Source organism: Ornithorhynchus anatinus, chromosome 13 (assembly GCF_004115215.2).
Source record: "Ornithorhynchus anatinus isolate Pmale09 chromosome 13, mOrnAna1.pri.v4, whole genome shotgun sequence".
Taxonomy (NCBI): domain Eukaryota; kingdom Metazoa; phylum Chordata; class Mammalia; order Monotremata; family Ornithorhynchidae; genus Ornithorhynchus; species Ornithorhynchus anatinus.
In genome coordinates, this window is record NC_041740.1 from 23,443,608 (window position 1) to 23,463,356 (window position 19,749).

Sequence of the window (19,749 nt, forward strand, 5' to 3'; positions counted from 1 at the left end):
CGCGACGGGATGCCTCACCCGTTGCCCTCAGCCCCGCCACCGGCTCCGAGCGAGCGGCCTCGGTCTCGCGCGTGGCCGCCGGTCCCCCCGGGCTTGTCGAGGTTGGGGTCCTCTGCGTCTTCGCCGGCCGGCCCCCTCAGCCCGGAGTCTCAGAGACCCCGTCCTCTTCCCAGAGGGACATGTGTCCTATGAAAGAAGGCCGCCCCCCCTCCAATCCCGCCCTCCTTCCCTTGCGGCCGACTGCCCCGAGGGCCTCTTATTAAGTGATAATGGTGATGATAATTTGGTATCTAACGTGCTTCCCGCGTGCTTCAAAGTACCGGGGTAATTACGGGGTAGTCAGCTCCGGCACGGTCCCACCTGGGGCGCGTGGTGTCGGGAGGAAGGATATTACAAGCTCCTAGAATCCCAAGTGCTTAAAAAGACTCGAAATCTCTCTTCTTCCTTCGTCTTGCATCCGCCACCATCCCGAGGCCGGACGGCCTCATTTAGCGACCGTGATTCCGAAAGGCTTTCGGAAGGGATCGGACCGCCCGCGTGCGTCGGGAGTGGCCTTCAATGGGATCGACCTCCGAGTGACGGGGTCGAGCGCCAGAGGGGGCGGAAAAAACCAGTCGTAGCTGCGGGCGGGAGTCAGGTTTGATTTGAAACCCGTCGAGAGACGGGAGACGAGGGGTTTCGCGAAGATGGGCAGGAGATTAAACCGCCCGTTCAGAGATAGTCGGTGGCGATAGCGATTCCGGTTGGGGTCAGGAGCCCCCTCGGTCACCCCAGGGCTCTCCGGGCTGGGATCCGTCTGTCCCAAGATGGTAAGGGGGGAAGGGAGACGTCGGTCCCGGCGCCTCGGCTCCGGTCCGACACCCGAACCCCCTCCGCTCCTTCCCGGAGAGTTCTTTCGGCCGCTCGAGGCGGGGTGCGGGGGGGCCCGGCCCAGATCTTGGGACGGATAGAGAGAGCCGCAGGGAGAGCGGGAAGCTCCCCGAGAGTTTCCTGGACCGCGACACGGAATCGGCCGGGAGTTTGGAGGGCGGGGGAGGCGGTTCAAGGGCGAGAGTAAATGGGTACGTGAGGGTTTCCGGAAGCGTGCTCGACAGACGTGTGTGTCGCTGGGGCTGGCTGAGGAGAGGTGTTTCCCTCCATCCAGGGCGGAATCCAAGAGAAATTTTACCCCGAAAGATCGCTTCCCTTGATAGCCGGTGTTTTAGCGGGGGGGGGGGGGCCCGATAGGGACGGGGCGGCGAGAAGGAGAGGGGCGAGGAGAAGAGGAGCAGTGTGGCCTTGGGGGTAGAGCACAGGATCCCGGCTCCATCACGTGCCTGCCGTGCGACCACGGGCAAGTTCCTTAACCTGCCCGTGGCGCGGTTTCCTCGACTGGAAAAGGGGGATGGGGGACCTGTTTCGCCTTCCTCCCGCCCCGCGAGCCCCGTGCGTGGCGGGGTGATGGCCGAATGAATTGCATCACGCCTGCAGTCGGCTCAGAGCTCGGCACACGGTAGACGCTGAACAAATGCCACAGTTCCGTTATGAACAGGAGGAGGACGGGACGGGGGAGGAGTCGGACCCCTTCCCCCGTGGGTACTAAAGCCCCACGGCGGGCAGAGGTTGCCGGAGCGACGGAGGTGGCTGGTGCGGGGCCCGGGACGGGCAGGGGGCGTCGGGGCCCGAGGCCGGGGAAGGGATGGGAGAGCGGAACCCTGAGCTCCCCAGCGCCGGGCGGTTTCTCGGGGCCGTCCCGTCCGTCGCGGGACGGTGCGGGGGGCCGCAGGGCTGCCCGTCTGCCCTAATGGCCGTAGGGAAGCTCCCGACGGACCCTCGGGGAGAGAGCTGCTCCTCCCGGGGCCGCCGCGTTGCGTCGCGGCCCGTCTCCCTCTCCCCCTCGGTCCGTCCTCCTCCTCCTCCTCCTCCGGGATCGTCGAGTCTGACCGCCTCGTGACCGATGCAGGTGCCTGCCGGGTTACTACGGAGACCCCGTCATCGGGTCGGGGGGCCACTGCCGGCCGTGCCCGTGCCCGGACGGCCCCGAGGGCGGTCGGCAGTTCTCCAGCGGCTGTTACCAGGATCCCGTGAGCTCGCAGCTCGTGTGCGTCTGCGATCCCGGTCACGTAGGTGAGCGGCGCGGCCGGGGGCCCGCCCCGGGGGGCGGGGGGGGGAGCGGGGCGGGGAGGGTAGAGCGGGACGGGGCCCGACGGTCCGGCCGGGAAGGGGAGGCGGGACGGGAGCCTCCCGTTCCGAGCCGACTCCGCCCGGGCCCCGACTCCGCCGACAGGAGCCAGGTGCGACGAGTGTGCCTCCGGCTTCTTCGGCGACCCGGGAGACGGCGGGCGGTGCCGGGAATGCCGATGCAACTCCAACGTGGACACGGCCGACCCGGGGGCCTGCGACCGGCGGACGGGCCGGTGTCTGAAGTGCCTGTACCATACCGAGGGCGAGAGTTGCCATCTCTGCAAATTCGGCTACTACGGAGATGCCCTGCGGCAGGACTGTAGAAGTAAGAGCCCCGGGGGCTCCTCCCCTCCTCCCCCGCGTCGGCCAACCGAGCGGGGCCCCGCTCTCCGTTCTCCGAACGGCTTCCTCGTTAGGTCGGACCTTCCGGGAGGCCGTTCTCTCTCCCTCTGAGAATTCGGCGTGTTCTCCTCCTCCTCCTAAAATAAGAGGGAGCCGTTTCCCGTTGCCGCCTGCCGCTGAGGCCCCGGGACCTGGATCTCCTCGGACAGCTCTGGAGCCTCCGGGGAAGGGTGTAGGCGGGAACCCGCCCCGGGGCGGCTTCTCCAAACTGCCCCTTCCCGGTCCCCCTTTTTCCCCCGAGCCCACTCGCCCCCTTCGGGGCTTCCCGCCGGGCCCCGCTCTCCCCGGGGCCGCCGGCCGGGGGCCCCGGGGAATTGAAGTCTCTTCAGTTGCGCTCGCCGGCTGTATTTTTTTGGTTTTCCCAAACGGGATGACATTTTGCGCTCTTGAATCATCCCGCAAGAACCTCTGAGCCGCTGGACACCGTGAGGCTCCCCCCCCCCCCGGGGACCTCGGGGGAAACCTGTCCCCTCGGGGAAGTCGGCACCCGGCGTGGGCGGTTACTATGTATCGGGCACCGGTCTAAGCGCCGGGGAGAGGGAACCGGGCCCTCCCCGGCTGAGTCACGACGGCTCCATCTCGGTCCCCCGGTACCGTCCATTCAGTCGCTCCGTCGTACTTACTGAGCGCCTAACGGGATCGTTTCCTCACCGTGGTAACCGTCCCCGTTGGGGGCAGAGACGGGGGACTTCTAGACCGTCGGCCCGGTGCGGGCGGGGACCGGCTCCCTCTGTCGCCGCGCCGTAGTTTCCGAGCGCTTGGCAGAGTGCTCCGCGCACCGTGAGCGCTCGGTAAATGCGACGGAACGGATGAACGAACGCACGCCGGCCGCCCCCCGCCCAGCATCTGGGAGGCGGCGTGGCGCAGCGGAGGGACCGCGGGCCCGGGGGTCCGAGGGCCGTGGGTTCTAATCCCGGCCCCGCCGTTTGTCTGCTGCGTGTGGCTCTCGGCAAGTCGCTCCGCTTCCCCGGGCCTCAGCGGCCTCGTCTGCGAGATGGGGGGTGATGAGCCCCCGAGCCCCTTGCGGGACGGGGACCGTGGCCGACCCTTTCTCCCCGTACGTCGCTCGGCACGCCGCCCGGCGCGTGGTAGGCGCCTCGCGGATACCACGGCCGTTCTCAAGTGTTATCACCTGGGCCCCCTTCGCCGGGTCCGGGCCCGCGGGTTTCCGGTCGGGGCCGAAGGCGGCCTCGCTGGTCGGGCAGCGTCCCGACGGTGTCGGGTAAGCGCTCGCTACGTGCGGAGCGCGGCACCTTAGAGGTCCGGGGAGCGGGGACCCACGGTTGGCCCACCGGGGCCTCTCCCGCTGCAGAGTGCGTGTGCAACTCCCTGGGGACCGCCCGGGAGCACTGCGAGGGAGAGGACTGTCAGTGCGACGCCCAAACCGGCCAGTGCCCGTGTCTGCCCAACGTGAGCGGCCGGAACTGTGACCGGTGCTCCCCCAACACCTGGAACCTGGCCGACGGCACCGGCTGCGAGCCCTGCGCCTGCGACCCCGCCCGCTCCTCCGGCCCGGCCTGCAACCAGGTGAGAGGCTGGCGGCCCCGGGCCGCCGCTTCGGGGCGGGAGGGGCTCCCGTCGCGCCGACCTCCCCGGGGCTGGGGTTCGGGAGAGGGAGGACCCGCGCGAGCGGGGGAGGCGTTGGCCCGGGTTGGAGCCTTTCGGGCCCGTTTTCCGAGGCGGCGGGTGGCCCGGACCTCCGGCTGGCAGGTCCCCCGCGGAGGCCGGGAGGGGCCCGCCCGCTCCCGGGGCCCGCGGGGGCGTCGGCCCAGGCCGGGGCCGGCGTGGGGATCGGCTCCCGGGGTCTCTCCCGTCTTCCCCGGGAGGGCTCGGAGACCCGCCTCGGGGGGGGGGGGGGGGGGGCGGGGGCCGGGCCGGGGTTGGCCGACCAGCCGGTGGGGATGAACCTCCGCCCGCCCCGTCCCTGTAGTTCACAGGACAGTGCCGGTGCGCGCCTGGGTTCGGAGGGCGGACGTGCGGCGAATGCCGAGAGCTGTTCTGGGGAGACCCGAACGTGGAGTGTCGAGGTGAGTCCGCTTCCCCGCCGGGGCGGGGCGGGGGACGGGACCCAGGGTCCGAGCGGTGAAACGGAGCGTCCGCCGAGGGCCCGGGGCAAGGCGCGGGACCGGAAGCGGGAGCCGGCGGTCCGGCGCGGGGGACCGGACGGTCAGAAAATACCTTACGGAGAGCCAGAGCGGGAGGAGGGGCGAGGATCTGACGGGAACACATCTGAGTCTGGCCAGAGAGTGGGCTGTTGATACGGCAGCGCTTGAAAGAGGGTCGCTGTTATTATCATCGTCACCGTTATTATTATTAAAGCCTCATTAACCCCGCAATCCCCCGGAAACATCGAGGTGCCGTAGGAATCAGAGCAGCTCCCTCTATCGAGCGCCCACCCGGCGGGATGGACTTCCCTGGAGATTTGGGGAAGTTCAGAGTCGCGAAGCGACAAATTCCCCGGCAGCAGGCTGGCCCGGTGGAGGCGATGATGGTGATGATGATGATGGCGTTGGTTAAGCGCTCCCTAGGTGCCAAGCACCGTTCCAAGCCCTGGCGCAGATACGAGGTGATCAGGCCGTCCCGCGGGGGGCTCACCGTCTTCATCCCCGTATTAAAGCTGAGGTGCCTGAGGGCCGGAGAAGTGAAGCGAGTGGCCCCAAGCCACGCGGCTGATGCGTCGCAGAGCCGGGATCGGAAGCCACGACCTCTGACTCCCGAGGCCGGGCTCTTTCCACTGAGCCCCGCTGCCTCTCACCGAGCAGGGCGGGAGCCCGAGAGGTCAGAGGACCCGGATTCCAATCCCCGCTCTACAGTCGGCGGGCCGTGTGACCCGGGGCAAGTCGCTTAACAGCTCTACGCCTCGGTTCCGTCAGCTGCAGATTCAACTCCCGTCCTCCATCTCTCTCAGACCGTGAGCTCCACCTGGGGCAGGAGCCACGTCCCATCCGCTTAACTGGCGTCGGCGCGTGCGCTCAGCGGCGGCATTATTACCCCCTGTCCACCGAGAGCTTACACTCTAACCGGGGAGGCAGACGTAAAGATTACTCGGGGAGCGGTCGACGATGAATCGAGCGGGGCTGAGTGCCAAAGAGGGTGCGAGGAAGTTCGGGACAGGCGAAGGGATGATAACGGCTCGGGGCGGGGAAATTTAATCGAGCCAGGTTGCTGGAAGGAGGTGGGATTTTAGGAGGGTTCTGAAGGCGGACGGAGCCGCGGGCCGTCTGACCTGGGGAGGGAGGAGGCGCCGAGCCTGGGGAACAGCGGGAGTGAGGAGACGGAGGCGGGAGAGTCGAGAGCGGGGTGTGGCTCGGAAGCCGGTGCGGGAGAAGCGAAGACGGCGACCTGGGGAATAGCAGGTGACGGACCCGACCGTGAGGCGCTTCCGTCTGACGCGAAGGGGCAGAGGGAGACGTGATTATGCCGGTTGTCTAGTGAGGGACCCGGTTTTACTCTGTCGCGATACGGCGGGCGAGAGGCTGCCGGACGCCACACGACGCGCCGGCCTCCGGGAGGAGTTCGAGAGGAAGTCCTCGGATCGATCGGTGAGATGGATCGAGAGCTTACCGTACGCCGAGCTCTGCGCTCGTCGCTTGGGAGAGTACGGTGCGTCAGAGTGGGTAGACTCGTTTCCCGCCCGCGAAGAGCTTACGGTCTAGAGGCCGACGTTGCCCCTGCTTCGGTCCGATGGGAGGTTGAGGGTCCGGGAGAGGAGGCCCCGAGGCAACGTCCAAATTCAAGCAACTGAGCCGTAGAAACAGGACGCGTTGCCCAACGCTAAGGGAGGGACGTCTGGTTTCCGGTGGAATTTGTCTGGGAAGGATCTGGGGCGGAGGTTGATTTAAAGTTGGGTGCTTAGTACCGGGCCCGAATCGCCGCTGTCGGGAACGACTGCAGACTAAACCAAAGTTAAACAACGGTCGCCGCGCTCGGGGGAGACGGGGGCGTCAGCCGGGGGCTGGGAAAGCCTCGTCCCTAGAGAGCCGGTCCTCGCTTCGCTGGGCCGTTCGGAAGACAGCGACGCGTTTCGCCTGACAATCCCAGCCTTGACCGAAGAACCCCGTAACGTTCGAAGCGGCGGTCGTTCCCGTTGGTCACCGGCGCGTGGAGATCCCCCGGGCGTTCCCACGGAGGGGTGACTCCGCGGCTTCTTTCGGAAACGGCAGCTGCACGGCTTCTCAGAGACGGGGGGGGGCGGAGACGCCCGGCGCCCCGGTCGAGGGGGGGAGGACAGCGGACGGGGGACGGCGGCCCCATAGGATGTCGTCGCCTTACGTCGCGTGGGCTCGGTTGAATGACGTTGAATGAATCGCGTCACGCGGTCGTGCTGTGTGGAATCGGGGTCGGTGCCCGAAGCGGGCCTCGGAGGGACCCGTGGCCTCTAGCGCCGGGCTTTCGGTTAAGACGGGAGAATCCAGCTCTCCCCTCTGGAGCCGGACCGCGCCCGTCCGTCCGCTCGTCCGTGGCGCCGGCGTGGATCGGAGAAGCCAGCCGGCAGGCAGCCCCCCGGGGAGACAGAGCACCTTGTTAAAATGGACCGAATCGCATCCATCGCCCGATCCTTCGTCCAGTGCCGTTTCTTCTTGGCCCGCCGGACGCCTTTTCGAAAAATCCCGGAGAGTCTGCAAGCAGGAGGGTGCCCGGGTTTCCGGAGACCCGTTGGCCGGAGCCTCGACGCTCCTGCCTCACGGATGAGTCGAGAGACGTATTCCAGATCCGGGAATCTTCCTTGGGTCACTGGTTCGTTTTCTTCGAGAGGAGTCTCGGATGACACCGGGCCTTTGAGCTTCCCCCGTCTGGGTTTAAAACCTTAAAAGGAAACGGGGCGGACTCCGGCTCGGCATGTCATTCCGGCTTTCCCGTGGCATACCGGGAGGAGAGTCGGGGTTTAGAGCCCGAGATCCGGCATGACCCTTCCCGTTAAACACGCCCATTCATTAAAAGCAGGAAGACCTCAAAGGAGTCGGGACCGGAACCCACCTGCCTCTGCCGTGTCGAGAGCCGATCCTCGGCCAGGAGGGTCTGCGATGAGCGGTTCCTTTGACGCCGAGCGGGCGTCCCCGGGGACCGTCGCACGAGTCCGGGAACGTCGCTCTTTTTCCTTCCTCTCTCCCTTTGGCGGATCCTGTTTTCCCCCAATACCCCTTAGCTTGCCTCGAGTCATTCGCTTGAAGGCCAGAGAGCCTTGGACGTCCGCAACTGGAGCCAGTCGGGCGTCTGGTTGAGGTGCTTTTTCTAGATAGCGTTTAAGCGCTTACTGTTTGTCGGGCGCCGTTTTAAACGCTGGGGCGGATCGGAGTTCATCGGGCCGGGCAGGGCCGCCGTCTTAGGTGGGACTCCCGGTCTGAGTAGGCGGGAGAACGATTTTACGGTTGAGGCGACCGAGTTCAAGATCGATGACTTGTCCGGGTCCCGCAGCGGACGAGTGGCCGGGCCGGGATTAGAACCCAGGTCCTCCCACTGCCGGGCCCGTGCTCTCTCCCACCGGTCCGCGCCGCCTCCGGGAGGCTCCGGGCCGTGACTCGCCCAAAAGCCCGGCCTCACTGTTCGAAACGCTCTGCGGGAGATCCAACAGCGTGCCGTTCCTTCGAGTGGGTCGGGGGCCGGCCCCCTCGGAGACGCTCGGTCCGGGGTGGGGGTCCTTGCTTCTCCCCATCCCCCCCCGGGGCTTGGGTGACCGGTCCGGATCCCGGCCCTGCCCCACGTCTGCTACGCGGCAGGTCACTTCACTTCTCCGCGCCTCGGTTCCCTCCTCTGGGAAAGGGGGACTGAATCCGCGAGCCCCATGTGGGACGGGGACTGGGCCCGACCCCGTTTGCTCGGATCCGCCCCAGTGCCCGACACACAGTAGGCGCTTAGCGGATACCCCGGTTATCAGAGTCGGGGATGCGTCCCGGGCCCGGCCGGGACCCCCCCGGACCCCGGGGCGGAGCGGGGTGGCCAGGTTCGGACACGGGGCCGACCGATAATCCCCTCACCGACTCTCCATTCCCAGTTGGGTTCTCTGCCGCGACCTCTCCGGCCGGGGAGGAGAGGGGCCGGTTCTCGGGGTCAAAGACGACCCGGTGGTCAAGGAGGATTAGGAGAGAGTGGAGCCTTTCGGACTCGGCTCCGAAGAGCCGACGGGAGAGGCCGCGGCGGAGGCCGGGGGGGGGGGGGGGGGGCAGAAGACCAGATCGTAGAATCGATGGGGGGAGAGCAGTAGGTGCATCTCTCTCTTTCAAAGAGTTCGGTCGGGAGACGGGATGGTAGCCGCGGGGGATCCAGAGAGGGGTCTCTTTTAGACCGAGGGAGACCCGAGTGCGTGGGTAGGCGGGGAGGAGGGGAGCCGTGGGAGTGAGAAGTTAAAGCAATAGGGGAGGAGAGGGGGAGCGACTGATTTCAAGAAATGAGAGGAGGCTGGGTCGGAAACGAAGCCGGGGGGGGGGGCGGGGGGGCAGAGTTACAGGCAGGAGAGAGGTCTCCTCCGGAGCTGCAGCTGGGAAGGAGAGTAAGAGCCGTGAGAAGGCCGTGGGAAGTTGACGCCGGACGGTTTCTGTTTTACCCACAAATCGGCGAGGTGGTGGGGGTGAGGGAGGGAGGCGGAGGGGGGGGGGGCCACCGGCCGTTTAAGGGGGAGCCGGTAAGGAGGGAAGGGACGGCTGGCCCGGGCCGGGGGCGTGGGTGTCGCCAGCGAGGAGCAGAAGCTTCGCGGAGCAGGAGAGAGCGGAATCAGCGAGCACCAACTCGACGGTGCCGCCGGGGCAGAGGAAGTGGGCCGGTGGCCGGAGGTCGGGCGTCCAGCACCTCGGGACCCCCCCCCCCCCCGCAGCGGGGCCGGTCCGTCCGGGAGCTTGGGGCTTCCCGGGGGCCGGGCTGGTCCGAGTCAGCTCCTGCTTGGGCCCCCGGCCCGGCCGCCCGCCTCTCCGTCAGGAAAGCGGGCGGGCCCTCCCCGCCGGCGGGCCCGTCGATCCGCCGTCAAAGCCCTTCCTCACCTCCGCCCTTGGAGGCCTCCCCGCCTTCCCCAGCTCCGGGAGGTCCCTCTGGGCGGGAGAGAAGACGAGAGGTTGAGTTGGCCTCCTCCGCCGCCTCCTTCATCCTCCCTCCCTCCTCTCCCTGCCCCTTGCCGTCTCCGCACGTCCCCCGGGGCGGCTTCCGGGTCGACGCCCCAACCACCGTCTCCCACGTTAAAAGGGGAGAGTCGGGAAGGCTTTACGGCAGACTAGACTCGTCTTTCCTCCTTAACCTTTTCCTTCCCCCGACGTTCCCGTCTCGGTCGACGACCCCACGCCCTCCCTTGCAACGCGGGTACCACCTTGCCCTTCGCGCAGTCCTTCGCCTCCCTCACCCACCCTGGCGGTCCCCTCCGGGTCCGATCACCACGCCTCGCTCCCGCCTCCTAAAACGCGCCCGCCTCGAAGCCCTTCCGAAATCACATCTCCGCCAGGAGGCCCTCCCTGACGAACTCGTCTTCTCCCCGAGTCCTGACTTCCACCTCGGCACTTTTCCGCCACCCCGCCTCGTACGCTCACATCTGAGCATTTCGACCTGCGTACCGCTACTTGGGGATGTGCTCGTTTACCCGTCCCTCTCTCCTCTCTGTCTGTCGACCATCTGGGGTCTGGGATTAGAACTCGGCTCCTTTCGATTCCCCGGCCCTCGCTCCGCCCGCTAGGCTACGCCGCTTCTCGGCTCTCTGATCCGTCCCTCGCTCTGCTACTCGATGGATCCAAGAGGCCGAAGAGAAGACGTCACCCTAAACCTCCGAAACTCCTGCGGCTCTCCGCTTCTCGCCCCGTCGGTCCGACTCGGTGGCTTTAAGGCCTCCCCTCCGGCTCGCTCCTCCGCGTTCTCTTTTCCTATCGCACGCCGGGAGGTTCCCGGCACGGTGCTCAGCTCACGTCGGTGCCCGGTCTGTCTTCGGCCGGAGGAAGGAGGGTTCAGCGAGGAGTCGGGGGGATCCGGCTGGGTGACTCTCGGCGACGGGAGTCAAGTGGCTTATGACCCTGAATGATTTTTCCAGTTCGAAAGCTCCGGTTTGGAATTCAGGGCCTCGGGCGTTTCGAACAGAAGGGTGATTGTCGACTTCTTTTTTTTTTTTTTTTTTCCCTCTATTTCATTGCTCTCCTGCGGTCCATCCGGCAATCAGGCCATAGACTGGTTTGGACGGCAACATTTTCCACTTTCGGAGACAGAGAGGTTGAGGGTTGTGCGCGACCCCTCTCCCCAGCAGCTCCGTTCCTCAAAGCACTCACTTAGCTCTCTATTAACCTGCCGCCCTCTTCCGCTCCCCGGGGCGCCGGGACGGTCGTTGCGCCTTTTAAATCCATCCGGGGCAGAGGCGAAGATCACGGAGCCGGCCGAGTTCTTCCGTTTCATTCCTCGAGGCTTTGACCCGGGCCCCGGGGGGGGGGAGGCGGGGGAGGGCCGGATCTGGCCCGAGCCGGAGGGGCCGCGGCCCGGCATCTCCAAGACGATGGGGGAATCGGCCTCGGGCCCGCCCCCCCCTCCCCCGGGGCTACCGGGAGGCTGGCATCGATCGCCCTGACCCGGTCTCCGGTCCCCGATGCCCAGGGGCCGCTCCCTCCTCCGCCCTGTCCTGCTCCGGCGGGGCGGCGGGGGGGGGGGAGGCCGTGGCCCCGAACCCCCTCGGCCTCGGTGTGTCCGTCACACCCACTCAACCCGACCCAAGCGGGGGCCTGGCCTCGGCATCCATCCGGCGCCTGGCTTTTAAAATTTTTTTAAATGGTATTAAGTGCTTCCTGTGGTGCCAGGCACTGGGGGAGATACGAGACTATCAGGTTGGACCCAGTCCCTGTCCCCCTTGGGACTCGCCATTTGAATCCCCATTTTCCAGATGAGGTACCTGAGGCCCAGAGAAGCGAAGCGACTCGCCCGAGGTCACCCACCCAGCAGACGAGCGGCGGAACGGACATTAGAACCCGGGTCCTTCCGACTCTAACCGTTAGGCTATGATCCTTCTCCCCGTTCCCACTTTGCGTTTTCTGCTTTTCTCCGGTTTGGACAAGGGCCGGAATCGGGTGGGGATTCCATCGCCCCGGGGCCCCACCGAGCCATTTCTCAACGGTCTCACCGCCAGACCGGCCGGAGCCGGCCAGGGCCGCCTGACCACCTCCTGGGTGGTCAGGGTGGGACGGACACACCCCACCGGTCTCGACCCTCGGCTCCCTCGCCTCCCTCCCCGTCCCCCGGCCCAGGAATCGGGAAGGGCGGAGGTCTCCGGGCCTCCCGGGGGCCCCGTGTCTGTCCCGTTTAGCCGTGGGCTTCGGGGCCGGGTTGGCCGGTTGTCTCCCGGTCCCGGTTCTCAGGGGGAAGGTTCACGGGCCGTCGGGCCTCGGCGCCCTTCGTCGTCCCCCCGGGGCGATTGGATCCGGGTACCCCCCGTCTTGAGAGTTGGGTGGCCCCCTGGGACGCGGCCTCCGACGGCCGTTGACCCAGGGGAGGGGTTTCGGGGTCGCGGTCTCCCTTACCGGCCACGGGCCGCCAATCGAGGAGGCAGAGGCGGACCGTTCGGGGTGGCCGGAGGGAGGCTCACGGTCCGGGGCGCGATGACGTCGGCGACGCTGTGCCGTAGGCCGGGTTGGACGTGGGATCGGCAGGTGGGGCCGAGCCCCCGTTCCGAAGATGGGGCGCAGGGAAAGGAGGCGGCTCGGCCCGGGTCACCCGGGCAGGCGGGCGGCTCCCGGCCGGCGGTCCTCTGCTCTTCCGGCCGGCGGCGCCCCTTGCGTCTTCCCCGCCAGATGCGCTCGCCGCCGTCCGGGCCCCCCGTCCGTCCTAGTAGGGGATCCCCCCCCCGCCCCTCGTCGGCCGCCTGCCCGCTCTCCCCTCGGATGGAGAGCCGGGGCGGCCCCCGACCCCTCCCCTCCCGCCTCTGTGCCTCCGCAGCCTGCGACTGTGACCCGAGAGGCGTCGAGACGCCCCAGTGCAACCACACCACCGGCCGCTGCGCCTGCAGGGACGGGGTGGAGGGGCCGCGGTGCACCGAGTGTACCCGGGGCTACTCGGGGGTCTTCCCCGACTGCGTCCCCTGCCATCAGTGCTTCGCCCGCTGGGATGCCGTCGTCGGCGAGCTCACCGACCGCACGCGGCGCTTCCTGGAGAAGGCCGAGGCCCTGAAGGTCGGCGGGGTCATCGGGCCCTACCGGGAGACGGTGGACTCGGTGGAGAGGACCATCGCCGAGGTCCGGGAGATCCTCGCCCACAGCCCCGCCGCGGAGCCGCTCAAGAACATCGGGAATCTCTTCGAGGAGGCGGAGTGAGTGGACGGGGGAAACCGCGGCGGGGGACGGCGCCCCCGTTTCGGCCTTAGACGCGCCCCGGGGTTTCCTCCTCTTCGTTGATTCGTTCCCATCGTGTTCATCGAGCGCCTGCGGCGTGCAGAGCACCGCAGCGAGCGCTGGGGAACCACAGTTGGGCAACGGAGACGAGCCCCACCCGCCAACGGGCTCGCGGGCTAGAAGGGTCCTTCTCCCCCATCGGGAGGACGCGGAGAGGGAATCCCCGGGGAGTCGTCCAGGCTCGGTCCTTCCCGAGGGCAGCGGGGTGTCCGCAGAGAAGCGGCGCGGTCTCGTGGGAAGGGCTTGGGCGTCAGAGGGCCCGGGTTCTCATCCCGGCTGCGGGACCTCGGGCAAGTCGCTTCACTTTTCTGTGCCCCGGTTCCCCTCGTCCGTAAAATGGGAATTACGAACGCGAGTCCCGCGCGGGACACGGATCGCGGACGACCCGAGTAGCTCGTATCTACCCCGGCGCTCGGCACGGTGCCTGGCACGTAGTAAGTGCTCAGCGGATACGTTTGGGGGGAAAAAAAAAAAAAAGTCAGCGGGATTTCCGAGTGGGGCACCGGCCCCCGAGTTTTTGGTTTCCCTCTCCGAGACGTCGCGGGCGTCGGGGTCCCCGGATACCCCCGCGGGAATGTCCGCTAGACTCCCCCCCCCCGTCCCCACGCGTGAGGCCTCTCACCGTAATACACGGGAACCTCGACACGGCCGTGGCGGATCTCAGAGCCCCGGAGGGCGTCGGCCGGCCCCGGTGTCCCGCTGTCTCTGGGCGACGGATTCCGGGTCTCCCCCCGCCGGTCTCGGTATCCGCCCCCCCCCCCCCCCCCCCCGACGGGGCGCGAGCGGCAAGTCGTGGAACCGGAGACTCGGCGAGAGGGCGGTTTGGGCGGAGGGAAAGCGGGCCGGCTCGTCGGCATTCTGATCGTCCGGCCGGAGTCCGCGAGCCCCGCCCGGGACGGGGTCCGGCAGAGCCGGGAGGTCCCCGGGAGGAGGCCGCGATGGATTCCCTTCGGCCTCGGGAGCCGGTAGCCGTCGGAGAGCCCCGGGACCAAAGGTGCGGGAGGGGAACGGGCCCCGCCGGCGGCGGGCGCTCGGTAAACACCACGGATCGATCCTTCGACCAGACGTCTCCGCTCGGGCTCCACGTAGTCAGCGCCGGTGACGTTTCGCCGCCCCGGAGCCCCCGGCCTTTCCCGGGGACCAGGGTTCCTTCGGCAAATGGAAAAAAGATGGGCGGAGGAGGAGTAGTCCTCTGTGATCGGAGGAGCGGAATCGGAGTCCGAGAGGGGGGGCCGGGACCGTTTTCCAAGGCGTCCCCAGGCGGGTCCTTCCGCTGGGCGGGGGGAAGGGGCCGAGGTCCAGCCGCCCGAGGACCGGATGGGAGCGGGGCCGGCCTCCTTCCCGCAGGAAGCTGACCAGAGACGTGGCGGAGAAGGTGGCCGAGGCGGAGGTCAAGCTGTCCGAGGCGGCCTCCGGCAGCAACCGCACGAGGGACCGGCTCGAGTCCCTCCGGACGGACTCACGGAGCCTGGACCGCACCGTGAAGGAGCTCGCGGAGCACCTGGAATTCATTAAGAACTCGGACGTCCAGGGTGGGTCCCTCCCGGCAGCGCCCCTCCCCGGGGCCGGTCGAGTCTCTTCGGGCCACCTCGATTCCCGCCCGGAGCCTCCGGGGCCCGCTGACGTTAGAGGGAGGCCCGGGAGGGGGAACGGGCCGGTCACGGGCAGGGAGGGGGAACGGGCGCGGGTCGGCGGGCCCGGGCCAGCATCCTTCCCCCCGCAGGAGCCCTGGACAGCATCACCAAGTATCTCCAGACGTCGCGGGAGGCCGAGGAGCGGGTTAACGCATCCACCGCGGACGCCGCCAGCCCCGTCGCGCAGTCGACCCTCGCGCGGGAGCGGGTGGAGCGGCTGATGGAGGCGGAGGAGGACCGGTTCCGGCGGCAGCAGGAGGAGCAGTCGCGCCTCCTGGACGAGCTGGCCGGGCGGCTGCAGAGCCTGGACCTGGCCGCTGTGGCGAGCAAGGTGAGCGGCGGGTGGCCTCATCCCTCTGGCGGGGGCGTCCTCGTTGCGCCCCCCCCCCCCCCCCCCAAGCGCGGTTTCAGACCACGGGGCCGGGTCTCCGGGGCCGAAGAGAAGGTGGTCGGCCCCCCTCCCCTCTTGCCCCCCGACTGTGGACAACCCCTAGGTGGGGCTGTCCCAGATTTACCTCACCGGACGCCGTGTCGGGGCTTGGACACGTGACAGACTTCTCCCAGCAGAAGGCGGGACGGAGCGGGGGAAGGAGACGGGAACGGCCGGGGTCCGGTCCAGCCGACGCCCCCCCCCCCCCCCGCTGCTTTCTGACACCCCCCACTTGCCCCCCCGGCGGGACCCGCCGGGCAGCGCCTTAGGCCGCCTTGCCCGGTCGGGCCCGGGGCCCTCCGGACGTTAGATTGCCGTGCCGTGGGCGAAGCCGGGGATGGGGAGGCGGCTTCCTTCACCCTTCGCCTCGCTAAGAAGTCGGAGCGAAGCGTTCGGTGAGAGCTTCTTAAGTGCCCGGCGCTCTCCCGAGCAGTAAAGTGCCGGGGTAGAGAGAGAATAATCGAGTCGGACCCAGTCCCTGTCCCACGTGGAGCTTACGGTCCCGGGTGGCGGAACGGGTATTTAATAGACGAAGCCCAGCGACGTGACCTGCCCGGGTTTCCGCAGCGGACGGGCGGCGGGGCCGGGATCGGAAGCCAGGTCTCCGACCATCCGGCCCCGAGCCCCGTCCGCTCCGGCTGACCCCCAGCCTCCCTTTCCGGACCACCTCCTTCCCGCCCGCCCCGGTCAGGCGGGGCCCGACCCCTCCCCGCCCTCAGACGGCAAGTTGCGACGGAGGGGGAGGGTGGAGACGGGGGCCCCCCGGAGGAGCGCCGTAGGTTTCGGGTCCAGGTGGACCTCCGCGTCACGGCACGGGGTGTCCTCCTCTCCCCCCCGCGGCCGGCACAGACCTGCGGGACGCCACCGGGGGCCTCCTGCCTGGAAACGGAGTGCGGCGGCCTGGGCTGCAGGACGGACGACGGGCGGAAGAAGTGCGGCGGGCCGGGCTGCGAGGGGCTGGCCGCGGCGGCCCACGGTGCCTGGCGGAAGGCCGTGGACTTCGACGGGGACGTGGTCGGCGCCCTGGCCGAGGTGGAGCGGCTGTCCGAGACGGTAATTGGGCGGACGGTCCTCGCGGGCCCGGAGGCGGGGAGGGAGGGTCCCGCCGGGAGGGCGTGCCCCGGGGGGGGGGGTTCCGGAGGGGACGGGGACGGCCAACCGGCTCCGCCCCCGCAGGTGGCGGAAGCCAAGGTGAGAGCCGACGAGGCCAAGCAGAGCGCGCGGCAGGTGCTGCTGAGGGCCGGCGCCACCCGGGAGAGGCTCGACCGCGGCAACCGGGAGCTGAGGGACCTCATCGGCCAGATCCGGAACTTCCTCACCCGTGAGGAGCCCGGCCCCCGGCCCCCGCCATCTTTTCCCGCCCCCCGCAAAGCCCGGGCCCGGTCAGGACGGGGCCCCCCCGGGTTGGGAGTTTCCACCCGGCCGCTCGAAAGCCGGGCGTAGAGAAGTGGGAGTGAGGCACCGACGGGGCTCGGGGCGGCCTGCCCTTTCGCCGGCCCCGGCTCTGCCGCCCATCTCCTCCTCCTCCTGTCCCCCGCCCCGCCCCCCGGGGAGCCGGTCTCTGCCTCCTCGCCCTCTCCTCCTGGCCGAGCCCGGTCTACCGTGACCCCGGCGGCCGGGCCCTCACCCGCCCCGCGCCCCCGCCGGCCTCCGGGCGTCCGGCCGCCGTGACCCGGAGCCCCTCGACCCTCCCGACCTTCCCTCCCCCGCCCCCTCGGGCTTCCGGCGGCGGTCTGGCGCGACCCGGGGGCCCCGTCTCCATCCTCTCCCGCTCTCCCCCCCCTCCCCCCCCCCCGCCCCGCCAGAGGACGGCGCGGACCTGGACAGCATCGAGGCAGTGGCGGGTGAAGTGCTGAGGATGGAGCTGCCCAGCTCCCCGGAGCAGCTGGGGAACCTGACGCGGGAGATCCGGGCCCGGGTGAACAGCCTGTCCCAGGTGGAGGCCATCCTGGAGCAGAGCGCCGCCGACATCGCCCGGGCCGGGGCCCTGCTGGACCAGGCCAAGGCAGCCAGGTGACGGGCCGGCCTCGCGGGGCGGCGGACGGGGAGGGCCGGGCCCCAGACTCAAGCTGAGCCCCCCTCGCCGCTCCCGCCCACCCGGAGTTTGTGGCTTGGGGTCGGGAGGTGAGGGTGGGGACTCCCAAATCCCTCTCCGCCGACCCGTACCCACCCAGGCGAGGCGTCCCCCGGCTCCCCCGCAGCCTGGCGGTCTCGGTGGACGCGGCCGCGGGGCCCGCCCTCCGGTGGGCGCTCCGAGCCACCCGGCCATCGCGTCGGGTGACCCGTCGGGGCCCCGGGGAGCTGTAGGATGGTCTGAGGCGGCGGGGGGGGCGGGGGGAGAGGCCGTAGAGGAAGCCCGCTGCTCGGGTCCCGCCCGTTCACGGGTCGCGTCGGGTCCCTACCAGCCGAAGCGCCACCGCCGTGAGAGTCACCGCGGACGCCGTCAAGGAGGCCCTGGAGGAAGCGGAGAAGGCCCAGGTTGCGGCCGAGAGGGCCATCAGGCAGGCGGGCCAGGATATTCAAGGGACCCAGGACCTGCTGACCTCCGTGAGCACCGGGCCGGGGGTCGGGGTCGGGGGGAGGTGCCCCGGGGCGTCGCTTCCTCGGGCCGGTAGACGTCGAGAACGCGGCTTGGACGGCGGGGCCCGGGCCTCAAAGGGGATGGTCCCGGGGTGGCCGGGCGGCCCCCGAATCCACCCGGGACCGACCCCGACCCAAGGTACCCCGGGCCGCCCGGCTTACCGAGCCACCCGGAGCCGAGCTTCCCGCCCGTGGCCCTCTGGGACCGCGAATCCCCCCCGCCGCTCGTCCTCTTCTTCGGCCACCGGCCCGGGGCCGCTGAGCGGGCTCCGTCGGGTCCCCAGATCGAGTCCGAGACGGCGTCGTCGGAGGAGTCGCTGACCTCGGCCTCGCTGCGCCTCGAGGAGCTGGGGCAGAGCGTGGGGCAGCTGCAGCGGCGGACGGAGCTCAACTCCCGGGAGGCCCAACACGTGCGGACGGTGGTGGAAAAGCTGAGCGGCGAGGCGGAGGCTGTCGAGGAGGTGTGAGGAAGGGCCGCGCGGGGGTCCGGGGAGGGCTGGGCCCGGGCCCCTCGCCACAGCCGCGGCCCGCGGCCGCGAGGGACTCCAGGATTCCCAACCGGGGCAGCGGACGGGGCCGGGGGGAACCGGCCCGGCCGTTCCGGCCTCCTCCCGGGCCCCGGCGCGGCTGCCGGGAGGGAGAGCGCCAGCCTCGGCTCTCTCCGAACGCGAGGCCCTGCCCGACTCGTGCGTTAGGTTGTTCGTTAAGCGCGCCGCCCCCTCTGAGCTAAGCGCCGCGGCGAGGACGAGATGAACCACCCCAGCTCCGCCCCACGCGGGACCGTCGGTCGCGGTGGGGAAGACCGAGACCAAAAAAATCAGTCGGGTCCGGACAACGGGAGCCTTTAAAAATACCGGGAAAGGAGGGTGGTGGCTAGTGCCCGGGCCTGGGAGTCGGGAGGTCTTGGGTCCTAATCCCGACCCCGCCACTTGTCAGCTGTGTGACTTCGGGCGAGTCGCTTCACTCCTCGGGGATGAAGAGTGTGAGCCCCCGTGGGACGACCTGATCACCTGGTATCCCTCCACCCCCCCCCCCCCGGGGCTTAGAACAGTGCTCGGCCCGTAGTAAGCGCTTGACGAAGGCCATCGTCGGTCCGCCGGACCCTGCCCGGCCCAGCCCGAGGGATGGAGACCGGTGGGGCGGACGGGCGGGCGGGGGGGGGGGCGGGGGGAAACAGCGCCATTCTGGGTCTCGTGCAGACTCTCAATAGCGACTTGGAGGAGAAGTACAAAAGAGTAGAAGACCTGATCGCCAAAAAAGCGGAGGAGTCGGCCGAGGCGCGGAGGAAGGCCGGGCTGCTGCAGACCGAAGCCCGGGCGCTGCTGGCCGAAGCCAACGGAAAGCTGCAGCTACTGCGAGGTACGGCCCCCGTCCCCCCCGTCCCCGGGACCACCCGACTCACACCTACCCGGCCAAGCCGGGGAGCGGGAGAGTGTGGGTTGGGGGGCGACGGTCCCGCTGGGTTCGGGGGGCCCGGCGGAGAGGGGCCGGACGGACACGGGCGGTCCCGTCGGGCGCCCTGACGCGGCCGTTTCCTCCCCGCAGACCTCGAGGGCAAATACGAAAGCAATCAGGGCCAGCTGGAAGCCAAGGCCCGCGAGCTGAGCCGCCTGGAGGAGGAGGTCCGGGCCCTTCTCCGGGACATCAGCCAGAAGGTGGCCGTCTACAGCACCTGCCTGTGACGGCCCCTCGCCGCCGGCCGGACCCCCGCCCCCCGCGCCCCCCCGCCCGCCCCCGCTCTCGACAATCACTCTGTAGAGTCGCCAGTGGCAGATTAAAGACCCGTGTCCGCGTGCCCCGGGCTCCCGGCCTTTCTGAAGCCGCCTTCTCTTCTCGCCGGGGGGGGGAGGGGTCTTCTCCGCCTCAGCCCCGTCGGCCGGTTCCGGCTGGGCCTTCTTCGGACGGGGGCGGCGGCCGGGGCGCCCGGGAGAAGGGCCGGGGGTGACGGGGGACCGGGGTGTGGGGAGGGGCGAGTCGAGCTCAGGGACCCCATCCCCGGGGCCGTGCCCCCGGCTAGCTCGGCGTACCGGGGCCCGGGCGCGCGGCGGGGGCCCGGGGCCGGCTCTTTGCTCGGAAGAGGGGATGAGCTCGGGCCCGCGGCCCCCAGGCCGAGGCCCCGTGCCCCGACCGGGCCTCCCCCGAACGCTCTCGCTCTACCGAGGGTGCGGAGGGACGGACGGGCGGCGGGCCGGGTCCCCACTAGGTG

General features: G+C 69.5%; 1 protein-coding gene across 1 annotated transcript in view; it reads left to right on the plus strand.

Moving 5' to 3' along the window:
* The window catches only part of LAMB1 (laminin subunit beta 1), a 44,422-nt gene extending 25,069 nt beyond the window's left edge, over positions 1-19,353 (plus strand). Inside the window, exons 20-33 of the mRNA XM_029077530.2 lie at positions 1,943-2,106; positions 2,267-2,488; positions 3,878-4,092; positions 4,496-4,592; positions 12,448-12,817; positions 14,247-14,431; positions 14,623-14,864; positions 15,813-16,016; positions 16,140-16,284; positions 16,769-16,976; positions 17,369-17,510; positions 17,828-18,004; positions 18,743-18,902; positions 19,089-19,353. Coding sequence (XP_028933363.1) covers positions 1,943-2,106; positions 2,267-2,488; positions 3,878-4,092; positions 4,496-4,592; positions 12,448-12,817; positions 14,247-14,431; positions 14,623-14,864; positions 15,813-16,016; positions 16,140-16,284; positions 16,769-16,976; positions 17,369-17,510; positions 17,828-18,004; positions 18,743-18,902; positions 19,089-19,225 — 2,668 coding nt within the window. The 3' untranslated portion in view covers positions 19,226-19,353. The remainder of the gene's footprint in view (positions 1-1,942; positions 2,107-2,266; positions 2,489-3,877; positions 4,093-4,495; positions 4,593-12,447; positions 12,818-14,246; positions 14,432-14,622; positions 14,865-15,812; positions 16,017-16,139; positions 16,285-16,768; positions 16,977-17,368; positions 17,511-17,827; positions 18,005-18,742; positions 18,903-19,088) is intronic.
* Positions 19,354-19,749: the final 396 nt, after the last annotated feature.